Below are 22,558 nucleotides of genomic sequence, written 5' to 3'. Positions count from 1 at the left end.
TCTTCAAGGTCACTCAGGAGGGTGACCTTGACAACATATGTCAAGGTCAAGGTCAAGGTCATCGGGGCTGGGTCCGTTAAAGTACATAATTACCAAAACTTTATATAGAAAGCGCAATACACTGAAGAGGTGCCGTTGACTCATTTGAATTTACCGGGTGTTCATATACATTCGCTACAGCAGCCAATCATCTCTTGCTGTTTTGCTACTTCCGGAAGAGTAGCCATCGTGTCATTTCTTGCCGCGCATTTGTAATGGCCCTTGTGTGCAATGTGCAATGTGCAACGGCAACGGTATTATTTCCCGCTATTCAACGAATGTTTGTGAAATTGCGAACCTTGTATTATAAGTCTTGTGAAAGCAGTGCTATTAATTGTAGTAATATATAATAATAGTAAAAGAATCTTCCACAGTAATTGAAATAATATTCTTTCGTTAAGATGGACGATACTGCAAAACAAGTAAGTATATTATATAGCCGTGCATTACGATATTTTACTTATGTTGTGTTTAACTTTTGTTTATATTCTGTATTTAACTTTGAAGAAAGCTCAAGTTAACATTAAGGAAAAAATTTATCCATGCATTTCATGAATTACAGACAGCAAACAGGTTATGTTAGGTTAGATTAGCAATCTTCTTATATATTGTAAAACATAGAAAACTCGTATAGGACCGCGGAGCACAGACAATTGCATAATGTAAATAATCATCAATCATAGAATCCTTCATTTGCTATCTTCAGGATTGTCATCCTGAAGATAGAAATGAAGGATTCTAATTAGTTGATTCTCTTATGCATTATGCAAAAATCTGTGCCCCGGCTCTTAGACCGCTTTGGTTCCTATATTACTACAATAGGATGTCTTTTTGATGTTTTCTTGACGTCAAAATGATGTCATTTTGACTGCGTTGTGTTCCTTGTGTAATAAAAAGTTTTATGTAAAACTAAATAAAATATTCATATACACAATGAATCCTAATATTCTTTGCTATATATAGATATATTCTTATGATGAAAAAAATATATTAGTGAATCTTATGTTTAAAAGAAAGAAAAGAAAACTGCAGGAACTTTCAGGAAATGAAATTTCTTTACGTATAACCTTATTGAGGTACCTTTTTCAATTCATCTACGAACTTAAATACATCTTTGTTTCCTGTCATATAAAGAGTCCGTGAGATAGACAAGCATTCGTCTACCAGGTATAGAAACCTTCGCATCCACCTTCTATCTGTTTCAATCATTTCTTGGTTGGAATCGTTACAATTTCTATTATAATAATTAAGATAATTATCCCGCTTCAAATACATTGTTTTCTTATAATGGGAACTCAAACTTATCATCAGCTAAAACGAACATTGCATCCATAAATTAAACTAAGATTACAAAACTTTGGAAAATAAAGAATTGTTTTGAAATTAGAAGCGAATTACTCTTTAATGTGTCAGTACTTTAACATATCTATGCTAACTTGCTTGTGACCAATTATCTTATCGTTAATTTTATGAATTGTTATTTAGTAGAATTAATATACATGACATATACATGAAAAATTACCGTTAACAAATTTATTCTGGGATATCTGTCAAAACTTATGAGACATTCTAAAGCAGAATTAGAAATTGTGGACCAGTTATCTTTATTCAGAATGGCTCCACCGTCATCGAGACAAATATAAAGACACTCTTCGTCATTCGAGTTTGTTACATTACTGCAATAAAATAATAAAACAGTATATACACGACAAAAATGGAAATGTAGAAAAGGTATGAGTAATTGAAATTATAATTAGGTTAACCATTTTGGGTTCCATCTTAATAACCATTCATTTCGATAGGTAACAGCCAGGCCCGGAACAACACGATCAGATATAAGATCACAATATATGCCAAGTCTTCTTGCAACGCTCTGAAATATGACTATCAGCGGTACAATGCGGTCTTTATACTCCTGTCATAATTTAAGAAACAAAAATATTAACATTTATAAGAAATAATAAATATGAAGCTATAGATATAGCATAAGCTGATCATAATGTATTATATTATAAACTATAACTTACGAACTTAATCATAAATAGGTATTGTCGAAAGAGATCTGATTTCAAAGAATGTACAACTGCGTCAAAGTTTGGTTTATGCAAGAGTATATTGAAAAGAATATCTATAATCTGTCTTCCCTCGCTGTTGTTCCATTGATTTTCATAGATATTATTGTATTTCCACCTCGAGAACTGTTCGCGACATGCCGAGAATATTGGATGCTTGGGATTCTCAACTTTAAGGCGCTTTATAACCTGTTGTGCGATATTATCCAGATCCATATCTATATGCGAGCAAGAGACATTTTTCTCCGGATGAAACCATTGTATGATAAAAGTTATCACCTCTTCCAATAGCTGGTGTTTGGGAGGGCGATTTATAAATTCCTGCCATACGGTTTCTAGATGATGATGCCTTAAATATGGTAGAAGGATTCTTCCGTAATAAATATTTGTCAGGTCATCCTTATATCCACTAAAAATTAATACTTTGTATACTAACTATATTATTAATGTTTCATCTCTTTACTACATAGGATCCCATACAGCACAGATGCTTGCACCAACATTGCAGCAACGTTGCAACGTTGCAAATTGCAATGCAACAGTACAAAGACATTGCAGAAATATATATCCGCAAAATACCAGCACACTTGTAGCAACATGACATTAATATTTCGGAAACATTGCACAATCAAAATTTGTAATTAATTAATATTAATAATTCATTTTATTAAAACATTGGAGTCCTCCTATCCTAACGAGATTCGTTCAAATCTATTCGACCAATGATGTGTGATGACCAGAATCTGGGCTCGGTAATATGCACATGCGGTGTTTGTCTCTTTCGACTATCTAAAGAACATGGTGGTTGTACGACGCGAGCATCATTCTAAAAGAAAGTAGTTACGTAAAAGAAAACGGTAAGTACTTTTTTTATAATATTATGTCTAATTATAGCACTTGTGTGCTGTTAAAATCTTGTATCTATTAATTATATAATAGATAATTATATAATAGATTAATTATATAATAGAGAATCACTCTATTTGCCTATCTCACGGTTAATATCACTATAACCTCAAAATTATGGAAATTCATTAGAAAACTGCATATTAATAGTTGTAATATTTTTAATAACTTTTTCTGTTATAGAAGCTGTTCGTGAAATACACAATCATGCCACTGATGCAGAAATCGCTGAATGCATTTCCAAGTGGCTTGCTCAAGCTCCGGTTAGGATTGAGAGATCAAAGTATGTCATTTTACATATAATTCTATACATACTTGCAGTATGTATATTTTTATGTAATTTTATGCTAATATATGAATTTTAATTCCTATTTTATTTTTACAGGCAACATACAAACAAAAACGAAGAAGATTCAATTATTTAATTAAAGGAAAAATATTTTAACATAATTAAAGGAAAAATAATATCTCAAGAAGAGGATTTTTAGGTTTTTTATAAAGAACAGTTATTTTTTATAACAAAAATAGAGAAAATGTTTATTTCATTTTTTATTACTATTGTTATATTACATATAATTGTCTATTTATGTTAATAAATAAAAATATTGAAGTTATATAAATAAAAATATTTAAAGTATATAATAATGAATAATTATAATTATTGCAAATTCATTACATCGCAATATTATTATGACTTTTCGTTGCAATGTTCCGAAAAGCGGACATTTTCACATTCCTGCAATCCCATAGCAATGCTGCAGAAACATTTCGCAGTGAATTTGCAATGTTGCTATGTTGCGGTGGAAGATTCCTGCAATATATATGCAATATACAAGGTGTTGAAAAAAAGGGTAAAATATTTTAAGGGGATGTAGTATGCCCAAAAATAAGTCAAAAAGTCTTAATAAACATGGGTCCGCAAATGAGCCGTTTTTGAGATATTTCTAGTTTTGCACTTTTGATATTTTTATTTTTATTCTTTTTATTGTTTTTTATTTTATGTTTTTATATTTTTTTTGTTTCTTTTTATTTTATGTTTTTATTTTATATTTATCTTATTCTAAGTTATACAAACAATAGCAGCTGGTGTTTTACCTTATCTTATTAGAAAAGATGCTCAAAATGACCTCCTTCCATGTCTATGCAAACCCTGCATCTCCGTAAAAAGAGCACGAGATTCTTTTTTTTTCAGGAAAACGCAGCAACTTGCTCCTCCTGCCTGGATGTTCCTGGTGTGGATGAAGTCATCTCGGATTTGAATACCCATAACTTGCATCCAACAAGTCTATCCAGGAATCCGGGATTTATCCCGCATTTGTTAATAATGTGCGTGCAATAATCGTAACGTGCCTGCTTTTCTTCTCTGGTTAGCTTGCGTGGCACGACATGGCCATTCATTTCAATTTTATTAATTTCGGATAAAATGTATTCAAGTTGAGTATTATTTAGGGACAGTTTAGTAGTAAACCATGCAAATGATGCATGTACGAAGGTTATGGAATTCGACGACTTTGTCTTTAAAAATCCGGTAACCATCGATGCTAGTATATATGTTTTCTTGATCTTGTTTAAAAGTCGCGCACCAGTTTTTAATCGTTTTAGTCGCTGTTGTTTGTGACCCAAATGCAATTTTGAAAGCTTGCTGTATCAATATACATGTATCGTCCGGCGTCACAGCTAATTTAGCACAAAGTTTTATATTCGCACGTTGTTCGTACGTGATTATTGCTGAACCTGATATGTTATCGCGAATGATTCACTGCCGAACTACTTGCTTGATTTGAAATTATGACGGATAGTACGGGATATATATAAGTTAAAGTATCACTCAGACGTAAGATAGCGCTGGTAATTTCGGCGGAATAGACTTCTTCTTCTTCTTCTTTTTTGTATGGCACCCGATCCCCATATGGGTTGATACGGCCAGACGGCGGAATAGAGACCAGACCCTCTGTCCCTCTCTTCTAGGCAAAAAAAGTAAAGTTTGTAGAGAGGGTAGTGAATGTAGTAGTTACGTAATTTTTATATATTACCACAAGCAGAAGTCGATAAATTTCCTTTTCGCATGGCAAATGTTATGGCCAATAGAATACAATGATCAGATTTGATTTTCCTCCAGTCCTCGCGTTTCGTTTGTCTAACGTGTAATCGGAACTTGTTTTCTTGCGAAATATAGGAATGTCTGTAAACATAAACACACGTATGTCGTCAATGTCATTAGCTCGGACAATGTCTTGATTTGGAAGTCTGTATTATTATTTTCTTTTAGACTATCATTTGGAGAAATTAGGACCGAAATATATTGCAATGCCTTACGTGCTGTGGTTTATGATACAAAAATATATTATAAATCGAAACTGAAAATTTAAGGATTTCACGAATGAAATACATTTATCGAAAGTCATTAATTCAAATTCGCATTTGATATATTTTGCCGCGACTATTTATATTTTTTATAAAACAATTGAAATATAAATGTGGAGAATTAAAACAACAAGTTATAAATAATATTAAATAAATCAAAATTATATTATTATCATGATCATGCACATTCACAAAATATAGTTAACACATGCAAAATATATTAGTTGAGAAATAGTAAGAGAAATATAAATGTATGTAATATCACAAAGTCATGAGAAAGAAAAAAAAACCAATTATTTGTTCAAACAATATCAAAGCATCTACTAGCTGGCAATACGTACTTGTAATTCAAAGATAAAAATTCAACTCAAATAAGATTCTACTTACCCAGTGATTTGTGCACAAATCCGTTCGTGGTGTGAAATTGTTCGCCACGTGGATTCACCGCTCTAATCGTTCGGCACGCGTGCTCGCTTCGACGGTTCGCGAGAGAAAGGGGCGACTCGGAGTCGGGCTGCCGGCTGTGTTCCGTCAGGGTGCCCAGTATAAAAATTGTGGTGTGTCGCCATCTGCAGGCGTTCCGTAGCCAGAAATCGCCAAGTTGATGGTGCAAGATCGCCAATTTTATAGCCAACATAATAGTGCACATTTACCCAAAATTAAAAATAAATATTACATTATTAAAATATAACAACTGTTTAAGAAAGCACATTGTTTCATTAGAAGAATATTTATTTGTAAAAGATTATTTAAAAAATAACTTTATATATATTTTTATATATTAATATTATAAGGTACTACATGAATTTTCAAAATCATCTAATAAAATTTACCAATTGCGATTTCAGTTTCATTCATATTTTTAACGTTAGCATCATTTAAATTGTGCACAACTTTGTAGTTAAAATCTTTGAGTACTATCAGTTGGTTGAAAACCATTACAACAAGTATTATTTGCATAGAAAAGTGTAATCTAATTCGTAAAATCGTATGTAATTAACAACATTCTGTTTCTGATGTTTGTTTTGACAATATTCATCATTGAAAATACTCTCTCGACAACTGCATTACTCGAAGGCAACTTCGAAGGGAATAACAATTTTAGCATAAACAATGCTAATTCACGAAAAATAAATTTTCCACCTGCATTTTTAAAAATGTACAAAGCGGGCCAAAATGTATAACTATTCTTGAGTACCTTCTCGTCGAGAATTTTAGTCCAATCAATGCTCAGTAATTTATTGTAATGATTTTAGACCTAAATTATCGGGAGCAACAAACTGTTTAAGAAAAGGCAAATCCTTGAACTTCGAACTGATTCTAACTGTCACAGGGACTAGTGAAAGTCCGTTGACGTTAATTACTTCGAAAGTCATTAATTCAAACTCGCAGTTGATATATCATCGCGACTATTTATAAGTAAGGTGTATATTTGAAGATATCACATCTTTCAATCTAATGGTTATAAAAACATTGAAATATAACTAGAGAATTAAAACAACAAGTTATAAGTAATACTAAATCAATCAAAACTATGTTATGATTACCATATATTGATTAATACACGAATGAAACTTTATTTCTTTCAGCTTTAGCCAAGAAAGGGACTATATTGATTAATACATAAAATATATATATATATTCTTATTGTCAGTTGCATGCTAGATTTACCGTACAACATTGTATTTTTATATACTGACATGCGTATGTGTATAATGTGTAGTAAACGATACAAATAAATAATTGACAGAAAATTCTGTTCTACAAACGTCTATTTGTATAGAGAATATGATATTAATTCATTACTCATGTATAAATTAAGTATTAATGTACAAAACATTGATTGCGTAATTGATTTTCATAACAATCATGATCGTACGTAAATTATAATTTTGTATATTAACTTTATCCTTGGTAACATATGTTGTTACTACATAATAAATAATTGTGTCAGTCTCATTTGTTTAACACACCTGTATAAAAGTCGAAAAAATCAGCATTACATTTCTAGAAGGAAGAGAAATAATTCACAAAAAGTATATCGTACAAAATTAATGAATATTTTTGTATTTTATATACAGAACTACAAGTATTGTCGAAATTGTACATTGCAAATGAAAGTTTTTTTTTCGTTCACGGTGTAGGTGTGAACGAAAGATTCATCGGCGACAATTGACTCCCAGGCGTGACGTCCGTTCGCACCCTTTGCTCCATTACGGGATCCGTTTCGTTCATGTCATCCACCTGGATTTTACACAATCGAAGTAGTTGGCCAGTTATTACGCAACATGGCATATTTTTATCACTTACCACCATAGAAGTTTCCTCGACCTTGGCTCTCTTTTCAGCGATCGTTCTCAACAGTACCTTCGCCTCCTCCTTCGTATCGTCAAATTGCAGACATTTCTGTGCGTAGTGATTAGCTCGATCTAATTGTTCCCTCTTCAAGTGATATTGCGTGAGGTACTTGTACGCGTGACTCAATTCCGATCGGTCCACGCTTCGAAATTCGTCTATCACGAAGTCGGTGTAAGCTGCCGCTGCATGATCGTGTTCTCCCAGTTTCTCGTACAGCCTGTAATAAAGTAGTTCTCTGATTAATCAAATTTTAGTCGATCAATTTTTTAATCATATTTTCTTATCGACGTATTTTCTCTCCGTTTTACTTTTGCTGCCATTTGTATCACATATCGAAACGTACGTCGCTAACTTTAGTAGTGCCATTCCCTCTATATCGCCCACGTTGCAGGCCTTGTAATAGCACTTGAGCGCATCTTGAATCTTATCCTGCTTCTCGTACGCTTCGCCCAGAGCTAAAACCATCCTGCTGTCGTGGGGTCTCAGCAGCTGAGCTTGCTTGTAATAATACAGTCCGTAAAACGGCATCTTCAAAATCTCGTACGTCTGACCCAAGCCATACCACGCTCTATAATCGCGTCTATTGACCTCTGGTAAGTTGACATATAGAGATACGATATAAATACGAAGAATACACTACATAATAAAGGACGTTCGAAAATTTTATTACCAATCGCCTGTCTGTAGCTGTGGATAGCACCATTCGTATTTTTCATCTCCATAAATTCGTGGCCCAGCAACGTCCAGGCTGACAGGTACTGCGGATTCAGCTTCAACGCTCGGTGGAAATACATTACCGCCTTTTGATGATCCGCCCTCAAGCTGTAATAATTTCCTAAAAGTGACATCGACGTTTTATCTTATGTTGGATCGAATTTTCATAAATGTTACGCTTATACCTGCCTGTGAAAGTGCAGATCTAGTACTCACCTACTATGCAACAAGTCTCCAATCTATATTTATCTATTTCAGTAGCTCGATGTGCCAGATACGCCAGCTCAACTTTCATCTCTTTCACATAAAGTAAATTTGAATACGTATCCATGTTATCGAGACAGTAAGGGTCCTCTTCTATTATTCTTTTAAACGTTTCTATCGCATTGTCGACATCTGGAACAAGACATACGTTATAAGACACATGACGTAATAACAAACTTCAGCTACTGCTAATCTTAAAATTAAGAAAAAGTACACATAATTGTTTACTCTTTCTATTATTTTTATAAAGACATTAGATGCATTGACCTACCTCTCCTGTAGTGCACTGCGATCGCAGTTTGAGCTAGTACATAGCCGTTCTTCTGGAAGCCCATCGACTGTAATTCACAATACAATGCTAGACCTTCATCGATGAGCTGCAACTCCAAATACATGTGTGCCAAAAAGAAGTATTTCATCCAATGACTCGGCAAGGACAGGCTCTCTAGCTTCTCCCTGTCTGTAACTAACGCGGCCAGTTCTAGCCATGCACCCCAGTGCATGGGTTCTTTATGTATAGACTCCAACAGAACATCCGCTGCATCTTTAGAGAGCTGCAACTTCTTCAGCGTTACACCAAAGAGGTACAAACCATAACCATCCAACTTTGAGGCCACATGATCTCTCCTTAGATCGGCACAGAGCAATTTCAGGCTGTCATTCTTCATGGGATCTGGTGGCACATCTGTCATATCGTCTATCTTCTTCTTCTCCCCTGACAAGTAACGCGAATACAAATGTAGGAATCTAGCTTTCGGGGTTATGCATTCTTTCGTAAAATATGCTGCTCTATCGTATTCCTTCAGGTCGAAATATGTTTTGGCTAGTCTGTAAGTATCCCCCTCTTCGCACGCCTCTGATAATCTGATATCGGTCAAATCCTGTGTATCTAATTTTACATTTTGCAAAGAATAGTTCAACTCCGCTAACCTGTAACATACAGATAGGAGAATCGTAAATGTGTAAACGTGTTGAGGCGTATCAAAGGATGTAAGCAGTGCGTTTACTTCAACGAAAATTCACGTACCATTTGGTGGTGTGTAACAAACCTCGCTGAGAATATTCTTTTATTGCTTGTAGAAGATCCAACTTAACCTCCTTAAGATTGAATTTTATAGCTGCTTCCATATTCTCAGGCTTTTATATCATGATACTTTTCAGAATGATAATATTTAATGTAATGTTCCACAGGAATAAATTTATATTGAACACTACACTTGCCTTCACTGTACCGACGTCATCTTCGTTTACATCGTATTCATACCGGTCTGTTTTTTATTGCCGCACTGCTGAACCGGTGCAAATGGTGCAATACGTTAAAGTGAGACAAGTATATTGTTTCTCACTCTAATTTACTGCACCAGTTCAGCAGTGCGGGAATAAAAAGTAGACCTCAATACCGGCACAACCTTTGTTTACAGCACAAATATATATTCAACAATATATTAAAAAATATAGTAAATATATAACAAAATAGTAAATATATATATTCAATAATAGATAAAATTGTTAGTGATGGACAAATCACAATTTGTTGCCCTACAAAGGCTTGTATTAGTCATGAAAATATATTTTTTTACCTTTTTTAATATCTCACTTTGCGGGACAGAGCGACAATTTTTTTGTCAGATTCTCTTGTTTCGTGCAAAAACGAATGAGCGTCGAATGAGCATTCATTGATGGAGGTGAGGCTCGTAATTTAAATAATTATCCAATTTGAAAATAGAAGTTTATCTGTGTGATTCGTTATTAAGTAGTACTATTGTCAAGTAAAAGCTTTTCTTTTACATTATTGGGTCGTAGTATCTGGAAATACACTGTGTCAATCTCAGTATTGATTCATACTACTACCTCACCTTTCAGGTACAGGTAGAGGCTCGTAGCGGATTCTGTTTTACGATCATAGGAAAGTTTTTCTAAAGCACCTGCATAAGTGTAACGCTCCATATATTGTTTCAGTATACTGGGTTATCATTCTGCAGCTGCAGGTGTCCTGTTATAGACAATTAGTTTAAAAAAATTCTACGAACCTCTACTGTCTCTGATTAAAGACGAAGGTAGTACGAATAAACGATTAGACGTAGTTTTGCTTTTAAAAGTTATGATTTAACATCATTTAACTGTGTGAGTCATAAATTTACTTTCACACAGTATGTAACAATTCGGACAATTTTTTCAGATAATACTGATCAACAAAACACAACGATAAATTTTTATTTTTCAAGTCAGTTTGCTAAATGACATATTGAAAAATATATATTTGGTATGTCATTAGTGTGTCAACGTGCTTTAGGTTATGTTTTTGAATTCAGATCTTTTTATGTATGTACCAACAACATACAACGCAATTGTTGAGAAATTGTCGATTTTGAGTAATATAAAATAAGATTTTATAAGTGTTTTTAACGTAAATATGAAAAGAAGCTTTTTTTTAATTATAGGAACAAAGCCACATGGTAGAAAGTATCTAATTATGTCTACGTATCGTCTGATCTCATGGGTAACTGTTTGTAAAATATTTATACACATAGACACGTTATTTATAAGAATTAATTTCATTTATTTCATTCGCAAATAACAAAGGCACATTTTTGCTGTTAATGTTTGAGTCAGATGGTGAAGTCGCTGATTGTAATGCTTTAGGACAATTGTAAAGGAGTCTTCTCGGACGAGAGCAGAGGTATGTTTAGGACTGTCATAGAATGACAATATAATGTCGACGTATCTAAGACATATCATGTATGTACACTTTCTCTCAAGTTCTCTTTTTCGAGATGTCTTCTTACAATGCTTGTTCATATTTTCTTCTTTAATTTCTGATTAGATATAATATCAAAGTACAACATATCACCTTTCTATTTTAAAATTGATCAGATTGTTTATATAGAATATATTTTGTCACATTTTTCTTATTCATCTTTAATAAATCTTAAATCTTTCAGATAGCTAAGTATTTAATAAAAAAAAACAATAGTAAAAAAATTAGACACAAAAAAAACCAAATCTTTAGTAAATTACTTGAAGAGAGTAATCTAGAGACACGTTTTACAGGGTGCAAATTCCCATGGTCAGTTAGGACAAGGTATCTTATCTGAACAATGCATCCTACCTCAAGAAGCCGATATCACCGCATGTCCCCTGAAACCAGAAGCTATAAAGAAAATCGTCGGTGGTGCCGGACACACGCTGATCTTAGACACAAACGGTCGTATTTACTGCTGTGGATGGAACAACAAGGGACAAACCGGAAACGGCAAGCAGGAGGAAAATGTTTTAACGTTTCAGAGAGTAGATGCTCTCAAGCATGAACGAATAATCGATGTGTGCTGCGGATGGGACAGTTCCGCGGCGTTAACGAGAGATGGTGAATTATATGTATGGGGCTCCAATCGTTATGGACAATTGGGTTTGGACCCTGCAGTTTTTCCGTCTGTACTACTACCTCGCAGAGTTTCTATAGGCACGAAAATCAAACGTGTCGCGATGGGTCTAAGACATACCGCCGTGGTGACGGAAAATCACGAACTCTATACTTGTGGAGCAAACAATAAAAGGCAATTGGGTTTAATCAATCCGGAGACCATGGAGCCTTATACGTCTGCGAGTGCATTTACCAAAGGTACAATCGAATTATCGCGTCAAAAACAATTTTTGTCCCATAAGAATTGAAAAATTCTTATAAAATCACAACGAGAAAAAATATTTCCAAGTTTTAATTTAATTTCAATTTCAAATATACACGCAACTATTTGTTTGTGTTATTTATCGTTTTGCATTATTTATAATTCTCAGTTGATTAATAATTGATAGCTAATTCTAAGACGTATATTGACAGTTTCAGAATTGGTAATGCAAGGAAACGTAGAAAACGTTGCCTGCGGTCAGCATCATACCGTCGTGACAAGAAGCGAAAAGGATTTGTGTGATGTATACGTTTTTGGTGACAATAAGCATGGACAATTGGGATTCTCTCCTAAGACACCTAATATGCAATTACCGCAATCTATAAGCACCTCACGGTTCAATATGCCAGTTCAAATTCATGCCGGATGGAGTCACACGAACATCCTGAGCAGTGATTAAAATTACTTTACATTTTCCTTATATAATCGAGTAGTTTGTGTAAAAAAATGAGATATATTATTGACAATTTTTTAGACGGCGCTATTTTCTCATGGGGAAGAAATGACTACGGTCAATTAGGTCGTTCTTCATCGAATGTACAAAATGAAACGTCTGTAAAAGAGGATGTTCTACGTATCGAACACATCCCAACGATTGTTCAGCTTTCAGTTGGTTCGGAACATAACATTGCCGTAACTGGTAAATTACTTACAATAAAGATAAAAAGATATTATGGTCATCCAATAATTATGATTTTATAATAGAGAATGTTTATTTAAGTTAAAAAGAAGAATTATTAGAGTTAAATTAGAATTATTCAGTTGTAATTAATACCTATATTAATTATCCATTTAAATAATAATTTTAATTTTAATTTTAATTTTAATAGGTGATAAAACGATATTATGTTGGGGCTGGAACGAGCATGGAAACTGCGGTAACGGGAGCACGAAGGACCTCTTGCGACCAGAATTCCTTCCAATTCCGCCGAATTTTATTGGCATTCTCGTTGGTGCTGGTGCGGGACATTCATTTGCTGTGATAAAAAGCGTTACCTGATTAATGATATATTACACACAAATATATTAATTATTAAATACTAATTGTAAAAATATGTACATCTCAGTGAGACGTATTTTTATAAATAATTTTTAAGTATTACTTATGTGAATTTATTACCTTCTTACAATATAAACATAATGTAAGCACAATAGAAAAAGCTAAGCACAATCAATAATGCTAGTTCCAAGTACAAATTTCGTATGCACGATTCATATTTCATATCAGTTAAACGTAATCATTTGTTTCCTTTTTCTAATATAAAAATCGTACATAAATAAATCTTACAAACTTTACGTCGATACATTTAATCATAGATATGTCTTCAATATTTTATCGTTCGCGCCATCATGGTGAGCTCCACGAGCAATAGCGCAACGCGGTTGCTTAGCAACGAGAGTGAAAATGCGTAGTAGATTTGAAGATAATCTTAACCGATGCTTTCTAAATGATCCATAATACACAAGTTATTGTAGAGAACATTGTTATATCGCACGTAGTCAATCTTATAAATTTCCATCATTCTTTTATGATATTACTTTTTACTTAAAACTATTTAATCAAAAACAACGTATTTAATATTATTATATTTGTATTTATTATAGTGTATAGATGCAACACACACACACACTCGAGATGTAAGTTCGACCGTGTAATCTCTCACGATTAATGCTAACAACTTGATTAATGCCAACACCGGCAGCAGAACACAGGTTTTAAGAAAAACTACTGGAAAATGCACTACTCACTTAAAATCGTAATTTAGTGAAAAAAATCATATCGTCATGATTAAAAACGTATTTTAAAAAGAAAATATTAAATTTTACGATGCAATTATCAGAGAATTTGGAAAAAAGATTTTCTCTTTCTCGTACACGCCATCATATTTGAAATTTAGTTTTCAATTTTGCAAGGTTTACCTTACCTTAAAATAGCGCTGCCTTTAGTGAAGTTTTTATGGAGAAACGTACGTGCGTCGAATCATTGGAAACCTGAAGCTTTAAGATGCTTTTGTAAATATCTTTCTACGACTATTTTTCGCAAAGATACGTGAGTTTAAGTTTGATTCTTTTTTGCACTCATTTTAAGTAATCCTTTACTTTGGTGAGTAATGTATATTACATGCATTATTATTATTATTGTATTTATTCTCTTTTCTTTTCTCTGAAATCTCGAATTGCGACTGAAAATAACAAAAGATTAAAATGTAACTATCGGCGTTAATAAAAGCGAAAGGGAAAAATTACAAAATAATTTCTGAACTTTAGTGCTTGTATTATAATACCGCATATATGTACATACATATATGTAGTACTAAGATCGTTCCTGATCGTTCGAATTTCGATTATAGGTCATGTATGTTGATGTAAACAAGTACTCGGATGATTTGGATTTGGACGTTAAACGTGTAGTAAGAAACAAACAAAAACTGAAATGTTACCTTGGATATTGGAAAGCTATAAGACACTGAAAATTATGCGTGCGTACAGCGCGTACATGTGCAAATTAAATGTTAAATGTGCGATCTGATTTTCCGTTACTTAATACTTTGCCATTGGAACGTATCAGAATATCAATATGACCTGAAATGGAAACGATAATTCAATTTCTGTATATTAGTTTCTTGTAGTTGCGTTTGTTTAACAATGTATAATTATTATATTAATTATTCTGTTTTGTTCCAAGAGAATTCCAACGTATATAATGAATTGGCGGCCCTTACAAGGGCCTGGTGGTCCTTAAAAGGGCCAGTTTTTGCTGCAATTATAATAATGTGTAATTTATCGAAGTAGAGAGATTAGTACTTTAGAGTATAGAGAACAGTATAATAGCACTTTTTCTTCTGGCACATCGATAAAATAAATCACGAATAGTGTTGCCCGAACAATTTATGAAAACTTATATATGTAGATTATAAGAAATAAATTTAAACAAGCGGCCGTGCTTGTTGCTGCTCAGCCTATTGAATATAATTTGATAATGATGAAGGAGGAGCAGAAACTTCTTCAGCCAACCGCACGAAACCCTCTGTTCCAAAATAGTCGCCGTCTTTATTGTCACATGCATCCAAGTAGTTAAACAAATCCGTTGTGATAAATTGGTGACATTCTTCTTTCGAAATAGCATCGACACGTTCCGTTACACGGGCTTTCAACTCTTCTAAATCGTTAATGGAATTATTTTCCAACTCAGCTTTCAATTTTGGATATAAAAAGCGGTAAGGGGATAAATCGGGTGAAAAGCACTTAGGCGTAAGCAATGTTATTTTCAAGCTTGCCAACGTCTCACGCACGCGCAGGGTACGCAATACAGGTGTATCATCGTGAAGAAGATACCAGTTTTGTCCCTGATATCTGCCTTCTTGAGAGATAATTGTATTCGCCAGTTCCAATACTGTAGAATACGTCGTGTTTAACGCGCGTTTTTGAACAAACCATCGCATAATGATACCGCCACTATCAAAAAAGACGACGACCATTGTATCATCTTGGTCTTCTAACTTCACTTCCGATCCTTCAAACCACATTTTTTTTATGTAGATGGTCCTGCTTCTTCTATGTCCTTTTTATCTTTTACGTAGTCCAAGTATATTTCATCACAGGCTACGATGCGTGCTTGGTTCATATTTCCCTTCACAAACTGGGTTTTCATATCTTGACAGAATTTCTTACGATCGTATTTATCCCAGTCTGATAATTTTTGCGGTATAATTCGAGAAAAGGCTGCTTGTTTATATAAATCGAAGTGTAACATAGGATGTAAACTGTCTTGCTTCCATGCTTTCAATTTCTTCATCGTAAGTTGTGGATCTTGTGCCAACTCCTCATCTAGCTCAATAACACCTCCAAGCTCGCTCGACTCTCGCTTTGCACTGTCTGAAACCGATTTTACGTCTCCATTGTTTTCTCTCGTTAATTTTTTATACCAATATATGACTTCAGCCCTGGGTAACTCCCTTCCGTACACTTTATACAAATGTGGGAATATTTTGTTCAAGATATAATCCATTTCATTCCTTGCTCTGAAGGGTACCGTCTTCCAAAGAAACTTGACATTACTCGCGTATTCGTCTATATTTTCACCGCTCATTATGGCGGCACAAAAGTACCGTTCACTTCGAGAGCTAACCAACGGGTGTTCATGGAACGCTTTGAATCAGAGATGCCAGATTCCGCTAGCGCTAGTCGCATTTGGTAGCATGGAAGGGGATTTTCGGGACGTTTCAAGTGGTCCCGAGCGCACACGGACACGACACGTAGAGCTTGCGTGTGTCATCCCCTCACGTACTACCAAGTACGACCAGCGTTAGCGGCCGGAATCTTTGAATATTATCATATATGTATAATCACACGATGTCTTACAATTCGGTTCGGTCATGCTTCATCAGAAAATAACGGCTTCCAAGTGGAAAGACTACTTGCAAAGTCACAGAACTATTTAATGTCACAAATACCTGTTACACAAATAGAGATGCGAGATATAGCATCAGTGAATAACTTGTTCTTATTAAAGTTTTATCATTTTTAATTTATTACGTTTACATGTATTGTTTTTAATATAAACATATCCGTGACGTGTCCGATCAGTTCCGTGATTTTCCGTCAGTTTAGTGACAAAAGTGTACTAACCGTGTGTAGCGGGAAGTACTCGAAGCAAAACGGGCACGCGAAAAATCACGCAAAATGAATGACACACGCAGTTTGAAGAAGGAGAAGAATCAGCGTGTACAGGTTTTCGTTCGTGTCAGGTGAGCGGTAGCTTTTATTCGGAGTACCGACACCTCGTTTGATCACACAACACATCAAACAACAAACAAACAAACATTTTTGTATTTTGTACTCGGCGAGAGGCGTATTACCACTTTCTCATAAAGCTACAAAAAAACTTCATTTTTTTCTTGATATTTTAATTTCTTCCTTACATAAAAACAAATTGCATGAATAACTATGTATCATGTTTAAGGTCATTTAAATTAATTTTATTCCTACTTTCTATGTTAATATACTAGTCGGTTATTTTCATGAATCGCTTTTTCTGTTAATAGACCGATAAATAACAATGAGAAAGTTGGTAAATTCTCATTCTCAGCAGTGGAATTACCATCTAACAAAGAAGTAGTGATACATGAGAGGCCACAAGACGAGCATTCGAAAAAGTTTATTTCTAACAAAGTGTTTGGGCCCACTTCAAAACAGGTAGAGTACTGTATTTGATGAGAGACTCCTAGATTCTTGTTGCGTGTTACAAAAATTATTCATTTGGATGTAACATAATACCTAAAGAGAAATAACATTTACAGATAGATGTATATAAAGCAGTCGTTAGCCCATTGCTCGAGGAAGTACTGGCTGGATATAATTGTACAGTTTTTGCTTATGGTCAAACTGGAACGGGGAAAACATTTACTATGGAAGGTGTTAGCAACGATCCAACGTTACATTGGCAGAGCGTGAGTAAAATTTTATAACGTCATTTATTATAGTACACATAAAATTATAGTGGCTTTAGAACAATATATTTTAAACGTACGCGAATGTGAAAAGAGAGAAAAAAATTAGATTTTCGAACTAGAATTAAGTTGTAATAATAAAGTTTTAAAAATTCTGTAGCATTATCGATAACTCGTCAATAGATGTAATAATATAATGTTGGACACGTTGTATCAGTTTAATCTATTTATGTCCAGGACACCACAGCTGGAATAATCCCACGCGCGTTGAGTCACCTTTTTGATGAATTGCGTTTACTGGAAGTGCAGGAATATACGAGTTAGCTTCCTTGAACTATACAACGAGGAGTTGTTTGACCTACTGTCACCTAATGACGACGCATCTAAGATAAGGTAACATTGGTCGCACTCTTTTAACGTATCAACGAAATTCCAAAATAAATGTTGCAACGTTCGTGATCGTAGACTGTACGAAGACGCTACGAGGAAAGGTGCGGTGATCATCCATGGATTAGAGGAAGTAACTGTGCACAATAAAAATGAGGTTTACAAGATTCTGGAGAAAGGCTCGGAGAGGAGACAAACAGTGGCAACCTTGATGAACGCCCACTCGAGGTTGTTACCTTCTCTCGTTTCTTGATACATTAACAACCGATCTGAAATAATGGTGTAAGATTTTTTTATGTTATACTTTCAGCCGTTCTCACACGGTATTTTCAATTACCATTCGCATAAAAGAAAATAATGTGGATGGGGAGGAACTTTTGAAAACCGGAAAATTGAATTTAGTCGATTTGGCTGGCAGTGAGAATGTTGGAAGGTCTGGTGCAGTCAACAGGAGAACGCGAGAGGCAGGAAATATTAATCAGTCGTTACTGACTCTTGGACGAGTTATAACAGCTCTCGTTGAGCGAGCACCTAATATACCGTATCGGTAATATTATTATTATTATTATATTAATAATATAATTTTTTATATAGAGGAATGTACAGTTTTAAGGAAACTAATACTGAAGTTTTGTAACAATATAAAATTGAACGTTGCACATTGAAGGGAGTCGAAACTAACGAGACTTCTGCAAGAATCGTTGGGCGGACGTACAAAAACTTCAATCGTCGCAACGGTGTCTCCAGCAAGCATAAATCTCGAAGATGCATTGTCGACACTGGACTACGCTCATCGTGCGAAAAATATCACGAATCGCCCCGAGATCAATCAGAAATTGTCGAGGAAAGCTTTGCTCAAGGAGTATACGGAAGAAATTGAGAGACTTAGGAGGGATTTACTAGCGAATCGCGAACGGAACGGCGTATACCTGGCGCAGGAAAATTATAACGAGATGCAAACGTTGATTGAGAATCAGACCAAGGAGATCGAAGAGAAGATAACGCACATTAAGGTGCTTCAAGAAACGATGGAAGCTAAAGAGGTAGATAACATTCTGATACACGTTTACGATACCTTGGTGTAAGAATTGATATTATTATTTGACTAAATTTGTCGATTTTTCTTTAGCAAATATTCAACGATTTACAAGAAAAGCATGTCGAGCAAACTACCCATTTACACAAGACTAAGGAAGAGTTGGAAAGCACCACGCATGCTCCGGTGTCGACCAACGCGCTTTTGAAGATGACCGAACGTGAAAAGGAAGAACAATGCCACTTAGTAGAGAAACATGTGTCTACGGAAGAAGAACTTTTATCACAGGCGCAAACACTCCTGAATATCGCTGATACAACGGCAAGTGACGTACATAAACTTCATGATAAAATTTTGCGCAAGAGGTAATTGCATCATGCTTTGTACATGATTATGTAATATTAAATATCACTACGTTATACTAAAATACATTTTTAATGCGTACTCATAGGCAACTGGAGCAAGAAAACGAGCATCTTAGTCATCATTTTCGAAGTAATGTCGCACGACAATTTCAAGATATGGAAAATAGCGTTAAAACTCATGCACAGAAGTTCCTACAATTTTGCGCTCTTTTAAAAAATGATATTGGTAATTAAACATTCTTAGATGAACATTGAAGTAAATCTGAGAGATATATATACGTTATTTTCTATATTTTTTATAGATGTACAAATGAAGCAGTTCAAAGAGGATACGGATGCGATGATTGATCATATGTCGAATGATATTATTAATAAAGAACAATTTGCAGTGGATGAATTCACAAAGAATTTAGATAATTCGGTGAGTTACTTATGCAAGGAAGGTAATATTCTTAGTAGATAGAATACATAATTTGCCTGTTTTTTTAGTATAAAGATTATCAACAATGGTTGAATGCAGAACTGGGTCGTTCATCCGACACGACTGATCGCGAGTACAAATTTTTGAATGAGACATCCTTAAAAGTGTCATCGAAAATCAAAGATATGATGCAGACTACCAATATAGAAATCGCAAAGAATTTACGTCAATTGAACGACAACGTATCTCAGAAGATTAATAATTTAAAGATGTATACAAACGAATCAATAAAGTAACTTTGTAACTACAAATTGGAGGAACGCGATAATTTGTATAAAAATATAACTGAGATACGACAGAATGTACAAACCGTTCGTGAAAAGGATGATAAAATTATGGTGGAGCAGGAAAGGTTCAAGAAGGTATGATTTTACGCGATTTAGTAATGATAATTTCTAATGTTTGAAGATGACGTTGCGCTAATGAAAATTGTCTCTTGTTAATTTTAATAATACACACACGAATTGCATGTCTCATTCTTATAATATTCTTATAATATTTTCTAGTCATTCGAAAATCTATCGTTACGATTTAACAAGTTGCGTGAAAACGTGACTGAGAATTACTCTACAGCGTGCGCCACTTTGAGTCGTGTTAATGACGTTTGCGATAGTACAAGTAATGATATCCTCAGCAGTTATAACAAATTTGTTGAGAGGAATGAAAATCTGCAGCAGAAAATTCAGAGCGACATAGATACACTCAAGAGTGATGCAGAATCTGATTTGGAAAAGGTAAGATTCGTCGTCCCATTAGTTTAAACATTTTTAGTCTAGCTTAGCAAGAAAAGTGATAGGCGATATGTATAAATTGTTTCTCGTTTTATTAGAATTGGACATTGGTTGGACAGAGTGCAGTAGAAAGCTGTAATTTGGCAAATGATATTCAAACAGACTTAAACAATCATTGCAATGAGTTAGCTCAGAACAAACTGTGCGTCGAAAATGACATGAAGCAGATGCAACAGGAATTCACGGAAGATAATTCTTCTTCCGTTGGATCCGTTAAAGTAAGGCTTTTTTTATTATATATATATTGATATAACTATTGTATCTGTATCATTATAATTCTGTTATTACAATTAATATACAACTAATCATTAAATTTTGTAGACTATTTATAACATATTAATACAAGGAAATAACGATCACATGAAACTTATGAAAGAATTGAAGAAGAAGAATCTAGAAGCATCCGTGAAATTGGGTGACCAAATTACGAGTCAGAGCGAAAGTTTGTCCGATTGGAATGACGTAGCAACAATGGAACTACAATCGATACAAGAAAGAGTTGGGAAATTCCTTGTTGAAGATTTACGACGTGACACCCCAACGGGTAAATATTCAGCTCGTATGCAACGCTGAGGTTGCGAGAGTTCGAGTAACTTAATGATCTTTTTTTTGTTTTAGGATTCACACCTGCGAGAAAGGAATATCAGTATCCAAGAAATCTCGCTGTAACTTCTCCACACGAGCGAATCATTCACAGGTTTAGGCAAACGAGAAATTATCTGGACAACTCTGACGATGAGGTAAATATAAATTTCTCTACTTAGAAATGATAAATTTTCAAAGAACTAAAACTTATGTATGAGAGAACAGTATAATCGCAAACAGTAAAGTATGCAGGTATACGCACTTAACTAATTTTGCATTTACAGGGAACAATATTGGTTAATAACAATTCGCCGAAAAAGCAATGTCCGAACGCAAATAAGTAAGCTTATCTGGTAATCAGCTGCATTTTTTATACTTATGATAGGATTTCAGTTGCATGCTAGATTTACCGTAAAATATTGTATTTTTATATACTGACATGTGTATAATGTGTAGTAAACGATACGAATAAATAATTGACAGAAAATTCTGTTTCGGCATTTACATCTGATTTCCTTATACATAATTATGCACGTGTGACGTTCAAGGGACGAATAGAAAGCAAATAAAAGTACCCAGCTTAGATAGAGATTTCAATCAAAATCAATTGAATGTAAGGAGATAACGTTTACCAATGGAAACATATTTTATTATCAAAAGTGTTATGTATGCTACTCGTGTCAAATATTCGTAATCCTTGAAGCGTCGCGCGATTCAAGTTAGTGCAAATGAAACGACGCAGGATAAGCTGCGATCCCTTGACATGTTAAAAGACAGTGTGTCCGGATTTGTTCCTCACAAAAATGACCTAGCAGAATATATTAATTAATCTATCCTTTTATGCACAGATCAATCTAAAACCGCGTAACTTCTTGCGTATTGTAAACTTTAAAACATGAGAAAAGGATTAATTAGCAAAAATTAATATAAAACTTTTTCTAAGCTACCTTTTCCATAACTTTCTCATCACAATATGAATAATATGATATTAATGATATAAATCTGGAATTAATGTTGCCGCTGCGTAAATAGTTAAAATGTACGGATGTAGAAAACGGATAAG

The 22,558-nt window shown here is 34.3% G+C and overlaps 4 protein-coding genes and 1 long non-coding RNA gene across 10 annotated transcripts; 3 read left to right on the top strand and 2 right to left on the bottom strand.

Moving 5' to 3' along the window:
- Positions 1–214: 214 nt before the first annotated feature.
- Positions 215–2,640, top strand: LOC113563606. Its single transcript, XR_003407535.1, has 3 exons — positions 215–1,770; positions 1,842–2,504; positions 2,582–2,640. It is a non-coding gene; the product is annotated as an uncharacterized LOC113563606 (long non-coding RNA).
- Positions 2,641–4,197: 1,557 nt separating this feature from the next.
- On the bottom strand, positions 4,198–6,045 carry LOC105287033. Of its 3 annotated transcripts, none has more exons than XM_011352418.3 (3): positions 5,769–6,045; positions 5,051–5,199; positions 4,209–4,981 (listed from the first exon to the last, which is right to left on the bottom strand). In XM_011352418.3, exons 1-2 carry the CDS (start codon positions 6,028–6,030, stop codon positions 5,093–5,095), a joined length of 369 nt encoding a protein of 122 aa, XP_011350720.1. In that variant the 5' UTR covers positions 6,031–6,045; the 3' UTR covers positions 4,209–4,981; positions 5,051–5,092. The 3 variants fall into 3 exon arrangements, with proteins under 3 accessions (XP_011350719.1, XP_011350720.1, XP_011350721.1); XM_011352419.3 differs by having other exon boundaries at positions 4,209–4,978; XM_011352417.3 differs by lacking the exon at positions 5,051–5,199 and having other exon boundaries at positions 4,198–4,978.
- Positions 6,046–7,420: 1,375 nt separating this feature from the next.
- On the bottom strand, positions 7,421–10,412 carry LOC105287031 (cell division cycle protein 23 homolog). Its single transcript, XM_011352411.3, has 8 exons — positions 10,298–10,412; positions 9,745–10,126; positions 8,989–9,647; positions 8,670–8,849; positions 8,410–8,574; positions 8,083–8,329; positions 7,692–7,956; positions 7,421–7,625 (listed from the first exon to the last, which is right to left on the bottom strand). The coding sequence occupies exons 2-8, from the start codon at positions 9,843–9,845 to the stop codon at positions 7,515–7,517; spliced, it is 1,728 nt and encodes a 575-aa protein (XP_011350713.1). The 5' UTR covers positions 9,846–10,126; positions 10,298–10,412; the 3' UTR covers positions 7,421–7,514.
- Positions 10,376–13,496, top strand: LOC105287032 (secretion-regulating guanine nucleotide exchange factor). 4 transcript variants are annotated; one of them, XM_011352415.2, is made up of 6 exons: positions 10,630–10,774; positions 11,159–11,217; positions 11,769–12,336; positions 12,553–12,792; positions 12,876–13,040; positions 13,231–13,400. In XM_011352415.2, the coding sequence occupies exons 2-6, from the start codon at positions 11,191–11,193 to the stop codon at positions 13,398–13,400; spliced, it is 1,170 nt and encodes a 389-aa protein (XP_011350717.2). In that variant the 5' UTR covers positions 10,630–10,774; positions 11,159–11,190. The 4 variants fall into 4 exon arrangements, with proteins under 4 accessions (XP_011350714.2, XP_011350717.2, XP_011350715.2 ...); XM_011352413.2 differs by having other exon boundaries at positions 10,654–10,774; positions 10,897–11,217; XM_011352414.2 differs by having other exon boundaries at positions 10,658–10,980.
- Positions 13,497–16,745: 3,249 nt separating this feature from the next.
- Positions 16,746–21,978, top strand: LOC105287073 (kinesin-like protein Klp61F). Its single transcript, XM_026975372.1, is given in 17 exon segments — positions 16,746–17,148; positions 17,446–17,596; positions 17,701–17,850; positions 18,088–18,164; positions 18,166–18,243; positions 18,316–18,465; positions 18,548–18,784; positions 18,905–19,280; positions 19,367–19,638; positions 19,725–19,864; positions 19,941–20,059; positions 20,128–20,481; positions 20,626–20,853; positions 20,949–21,128; positions 21,232–21,454; positions 21,529–21,650; positions 21,780–21,978. Coding segments are annotated over 17 exon segments (2,982 nt in total). The 5' UTR covers positions 16,746–17,083; the 3' UTR covers positions 21,840–21,978.
- The last annotated feature ends 580 nt before the right edge of the window (positions 21,979–22,558 follow it).

Source organism: Ooceraea biroi, chromosome 2 (genome assembly GCF_003672135.1).
Source record: "Ooceraea biroi isolate clonal line C1 chromosome 2, Obir_v5.4, whole genome shotgun sequence".
Classification (NCBI taxonomy): domain Eukaryota; kingdom Metazoa; phylum Arthropoda; class Insecta; order Hymenoptera; family Formicidae; genus Ooceraea; species Ooceraea biroi.
This window is presented reverse-complemented; position numbering and strand designations above follow the sequence as displayed.